The 5,940-nt window shown below is 42.5% G+C and overlaps 1 protein-coding gene across 1 annotated transcript in view; it reads right to left on the minus strand.

Annotated features, from left to right (window-relative positions):
• Positions 1–485: 485 nt before the first annotated feature.
• LOC140929363 (probable methyltransferase-like protein 24) overlaps positions 486–5,940 on the minus strand; it is a 9,716-nt gene continuing 4,261 nt past the window's right edge. Inside the window, exons 4-6 of the mRNA XM_073379161.1 lie at positions 5,420–5,747; positions 3,138–3,375; positions 486–1,066 (exon numbers count right to left, since the gene is read on the minus strand). Coding sequence (XP_073235262.1) covers positions 785–1,066; positions 3,138–3,375; positions 5,420–5,747 — 848 coding nt within the window. The 3' untranslated portion in view covers positions 486–784. The remainder of the gene's footprint in view (positions 1,067–3,137; positions 3,376–5,419; positions 5,748–5,940) is intronic.

Here is a 5,940-nt window from a genome sequence, read left to right on the forward strand (position 1 = left end):
GTTTGACCGTTGCTTATCGAGACAACGTCTAAACAGCGGCATGGCCTTAATCACGGGTTAACTTAGACTTCGTTTTAATAATTGGCCCATACGGTTTAAGGGCTTTTTCAGTCATTGCCCCTGTACTAAGGAACGATCTGCCTATTGATTAGATCGATCGATGATCATGATGTAAATAAGTTTGAATCAAAATTGTGAAGACCTTTCTTTTTAAGCGAGTTTACGAACTATCTCATGTTTTTATCTTGCTGGTTTTTGTGACTACGTAAGGATTATATGTAAATGATTGTGAGATTTTTATTTTTTTCCGGACAGTATTGTAAAGCGCTTAGCATTGAAAAGTATAGGCGCTTTATAAATATTACTATTCGCTTAAATCTGGCCAGATAAATGTACAAAATTATTTCTCTGAGCTTTTTAATAAATAACTTATATTTGCTTTATTTTTTAAAGCTTATAGTATATTACATTTAGCGTTTTTAAAACTGAATTTTTTTTTTTAGTTGCGGCTTACGAAAATCATTTTAATATTTTTAAAAACTTTTTGCAGAACGTGTCTGCTGAGAAGGGGGAGGGGTACAAGGAAAAAAAGAAAAAAAGCAATTTTATCTTCTTGAAAAAACAAATGAGATAAGCTGCCTAAGTAAAGTCGCAAAGAAGAGATTTGAAGTTGGAAAGTGTCAGATGAAATTGAGGAAAATAAAAGGTATAAATTGAAATACATAAAAATCTCGCTGACTTCAAACTTTTTTTGGATCTGGGACTATGAAAGCGCACAGGGTGGTTAATTCAAAGGCAAGTTGACTAGATTGGAGTTTATATACGACATTTCCCAACATTCCGGACAGTATGGATTTCTTCTGGAATGGAATATTTTAAATCCTTGTCTTTCAAGCCATTTAGCTGTACTGTAGTATAGTCTTAGAGCTTCTGGCGTCCTCACGATCACGTGATATTCCACATTAAGCTGTCTCACGTAATTTTTTAAGGTTCCGTCTGCCAGCATATGACGTAAGCACCTCCATTCGTTTGATTCGATATCCATCTTTAGAATGTCAATTTCTCTCTACCGGAAAAGAAAATAAGTATAAAAAGTATAAATTAAAAGTGAATTGTTTACCCGCAAAGAACTTCATACACAAAAGTTCTCAAAACGAGTGTTTGTGCGTTTCAGATCGAATAGGAAATTGGAAACTAGCGCTGGATTTTAAAAAAAAATATATTGCAGCCGAAGGACAAGCACCAAATGAAAAAACACAACTCACGCATGGGCACTGGACACCATCGAACCCAGGCTACTTTATAGATGACAGCAAAGTGCGGCCTCCGAGTCTTTTAGTACGAGATGTATAATTGGCTAACGAATTTATAGGAGTGATGAAAGACCAAACAATGTCCCTAGCCTTAAAAACAGTAGCAGGTGCGTTTTCAAAGGCCAGTGAAAGTAGAGTCCGTAATAGCGTAATAGTAATAGGCTCGCGCAAGCCCGAGGTGAAAGTTGACTTAGTCTCCTTCGCAGTAATCTCGTTTCCAGGGGCTGCGATTCTTTCGGTCAGCACTACGGATAGACTGCGAGAAGTCTCTCTTTTTCTTCAGATTTAGTGAGAGCAATGCACGCGCGCGGCAGCCCGAGAAGAAAAAAGAGAGTCTCTCTTTTTTGGTGCCTCTCCCGTCTCGCGCCATCAATCACGCGCGTGGCCATTTGCTTGCTCGCGTTTTGCTCGACGGACTGCAGAAAAAAGAGAGACTGCTCGTAGTCTGCACTAAGGACCACTGGACGAGTTTAAAGAAGGTTCTGGGGACGATTGCCTTTGCAACCGCTCGGGTCGCAGACACGCAACGCTGCTGTAAGCGGATCAGTGACTGGCTGACTGAACGATGACTGATTGACTGACTGATTGCCGAGAGGGGGTTTCAGATGATATGGTTTCAGATTAGCTGCTTTTTGAGTATATCGAAGGATCAATTTTGGGAAACTGCCCACCTACTCCTCTCCTAAGCCAACATTTTTCCCTAAGTGAGAAGTAAGTGATGATGATGGCTTAGGGGAGGGGTAGGTGGGCAGTTTCCCAGAAACCTAAAGTGATCCATATCGAACAGGGTGATTGTAACGCTAGAGGCCAGTTTATGAAAAACCAGGGATACGTCCTGCATCTGCATGAATTTTCTTAAGAAAGATGTTTATTCAGACAATGCGACAGGCGGCTCGGAAGAAAAAATCCGAGTACTCCCGATAGGTGTCGAGCCACACCATCCAGATCCTCTACCGCTGAGCTACAGAAAACTCGTGGAAACTGAGGCCACAACACTAGGTTCATGTGACAAACATCCTACATACTGCTGCCACTGGAATGTCGATAGAGCGATTTTCGTATGACATTGAAGAATGGTTTCGATAAGTGTTCGTTATCTGTTTTATCAGCTAGTGGATGAAAAGATCAAAACATGGACTATTCGTTTTCCCGACAAAGAAAACCCTAATATGGAGAAGACATTGTTGAATTGGCCAATAGTGTTGCAGTATGACGTCAAGGCGAAGTATCGATTGATTTTTGGAAAGTTCCCGGGCGTGAAGTTTTTTCAGCCGAGCGTTCGCTTAACCAACCAAAAGCCACGCGCGTTTGTATCTGTTCGATAAACCAATCAAATCGCTCTATTTCCGTTCGTTTGTTGTTTCTGTTTTGTTTGAGAGTTTTCATTTCAAGGTCATTAGAAAATCGCTCTATTTGCTAATGCGCAATGCTATGGTAGAAATGTGATGTCTTTCGCTGATAAATTAGAAACTTACTGCATTTCCTCGAATAATAGCCGGGGGCGATTATTTCTTTTTGCGCACAAAAAAGGAGGCGATTATTCGAGGGAGTCGATGATTACTCCAAATATTACTCACTGGAAGTCAAATAAACTGAACATGGGCTTTTTGAATGTTCCTAATTTAGTTCCTTCATTAATTTTCAGAGTTTGAATCGTCACCGATCAGTTTTGCTGGATCTCATTTCACTTCAACTTGACAGGGAGGGGATAAAAGGAAGAGAAGATTGCGAGAGGGGCGGGGAGGGGCGATTATTTGACGGAGGCGATTGATCGAGGGACGGCTATTATTCGAGGAAATACGATATTCAGTAACAGTTTTTCACCTTAGAATGTCCCAGTTCCTTGATAATCGACGCCAGGGTTCTAGTTTTCCATGTGCGTTTATCGAGCTTGTTTGAAACATTTTCAGCTCCTTCTTGATCAACATCCGACAGTCCAAGATTGTAGAACATGACTCTCGGGCTATGATTGTGGTCTTCTCTCCCCATTGTAGGGTCAAACGCAAACACGTTACAACCATGGTTTGCCATCTTCTCGTCAAACGAAAAATCATCACCCGTCCTTTCAGGAATGAAAATCGTAAAATACGTTGGTTAGAAATTGACTGAAACGTTTAAGCCAAACTAACTTAATAAGCTGTTTCCGAGTTTCACAAGCGGCTCACCTTCAAAATGAGGCCAAGCGCAAAAAAAATAACATTAACCACAAAGGACTGCAGACGGACCGCAAACGAATATGACGAAGAACGTAGGATCTATAAAGAGCTGATCAGCATATTCGTTTGGGGTCCTTTGCAGTCCTTTGTGGTTAATGTTTGTACTTTATGTATTCTGGGGCCGTAGATCTTTCATAGATCCGATATTCCGTAATTCTTGCATGGTTCTGTCCATTTTTTAGAGGTTGATTTTGGCCAATTCTTTATTTTCTCTGCGAAACATCAACTTGAAACTTGGACTCTTGCCCCCCAGAAGACACGTGGCATGGCGTGATTCTGTGGGTGTTGAGAGTTCTAGGTCACGGCTTAAATCAGAGTGCGCGAATATTTTTCATCAGATCTTTCTCTGGTTGTTACGCCATACTGACGAGCCCCAAAGAGGGCGAAACAGCTGTCTATGGCTTCAATCTCGCTCTTTTTTGAGTTCTTTCGGTGTCGTGTTGATGTCTTGCAGAGTTGATTTTCAGGTAGTACGATCAGCATTGCAGTATTCTGCTTGCAGAATTTAATATGTCTACATTTTTAGACACATGTTAGGGTAGGGCGCTTTTTCCCGCGAAAATAGAACCTTCACCATGTCTATAAGCGCATTCGAAGTATAAGATATCAAAAAGGAAAACTAAACGTTATTAAAAGTCAAAAAATATCATTTTCAGGTCTGTAGGTTTTGCTGACTGGTTTGTGGAATTTAGAAGATATTCGAAATTCGCGCCAAAACCGTTCTAAAAATAAAGTGGTCCATGCCTACGCCGTGACACGAGCACCAGGTTATGGGCTCCTGATGTAACCTCATACCCCAAAGGCTTCGCACTTACCCTCGTCTTTACAGAGAAGCAACTCGGAAAGGGTTTGTTGTTTGACCCGGCATGACAGGCGTTCGAAAGGGGAAGGGGATTTTCACAAGGAAGAAACGCTGGGGACGAAGGCGGGCGAAGGGGGAGGTTCCCCTCCTCCTCCCCGGTGTCACAGTGACATGGGCATCACTCGTTTTGGGCATCCCCATTCCCAAAATCCTAATGATATGGGCATCCCCTGTACAACCCTATCCCTAACCCAAATCGCTAGGGTAATATGAGAAGAGAATGCCCATATCACTAGAGTTTTGGGAATGGGGATTCCCATATCACTGTAACACTGGCGCGCACTTCTGTAGCCAATTCTCCACCCCCCCCCCCCCCCCCTCCCCTTCCCTTTTGAGCGCCTGCTACGAAGACTAGTTGATTTGATTTTCAACAACTATACAAAAAAAAGAATTTCTCCGGCCACGACAACTCGAAACCATAAATTTAGTCTGTTCACGAGTTCACCAAGGTTCATTACAGCTGTATATAACGTAATCAGCCTCTCTAGCTTCATGGTATGATCTATATTAGCGATGAGAAGCGACTGTAGTCGATAGCTTTAAGAGCCCCAAAACTAAGTTTCCCTGAAATGTTGAAGTGCGTACTATAAGTGATATTTGACAAACATTATGAGCGCTTTCGCCTTACTGATTCAAGGAGGTTACGCAGATTTTTAATTAAAATTCGTCAATTTAATCTTCAAACAGCTATTTATCGTTTGCGCTGCACAGTTTTAATGGATAACACTGTTAAATACAGGCCGGTGACCACATTTTCCTGATATTTGCCTGTGGAATCCATGCGCTGCCGACGAGCTGCGCTGCGCTGAGTATGAAATTCTTCTACATTTCATGAGCCCTTTTAGAATTTCTGACGACTATTCCCCACTCGTGAGCAAGCTACGTTACCTACTCGTAGCTATACGGCTCAGTTTCTAGCTGCGGGTGTGTGAAAGCGTCCGCGATTCTCCTCACACAAGTGGGGAGAAGCCTTGGCGCATTGACATACCTACGACTGGAAACAGAGCCTAACTGCAAAGGTTTCTTACCCGATAGAGTAAACAACACATGTACCCGGAATTAATTGGACTTCCTCGTCAAAACAGATATACCACATGCCATCAGGACCGAACGGACGAGGGGCCCCATGTGGACCCCTTGGCAAGCCCCCTATGCGGCGTTGATCCGAGCAAACCGCCCCCTGAGTTGAAAGAGCCCTCATGAGCCTTTTCATTTCATTTGCAGCGGGAGGTTCGTCGACATACGTGAATATGCTCGGTGTTGGAGCACTTTCTGTTCGATTTAGGGAGGAAGTGGTAACGGTAGTTTGAATTTTCTTGTTTTCTGGTGGTGGCTGAACTGGTTCTTCCTTGGATTCTGTATATTGAAAAGAGTTTGCTATTAAAAATACCCTTGATCATCAACCCAAAGCTCCGTCATAAAGGTGAAGATTACGGTTGAATGGTTGAATTTGTTAACTGTGAGCACCGTGTTACTTCAAAGTCAACCTCGGCTCCACTGCCGAAAAGAAATGGGGACGAGGCCGTTCCAAGGTTGGTGTAGTAGCACG

Source organism: Porites lutea, chromosome 3 (genome assembly GCF_958299795.1).
Source record: "Porites lutea chromosome 3, jaPorLute2.1, whole genome shotgun sequence".
NCBI classification, from domain to species: Eukaryota; Metazoa; Cnidaria; class Anthozoa; order Scleractinia; family Poritidae; genus Porites; species Porites lutea.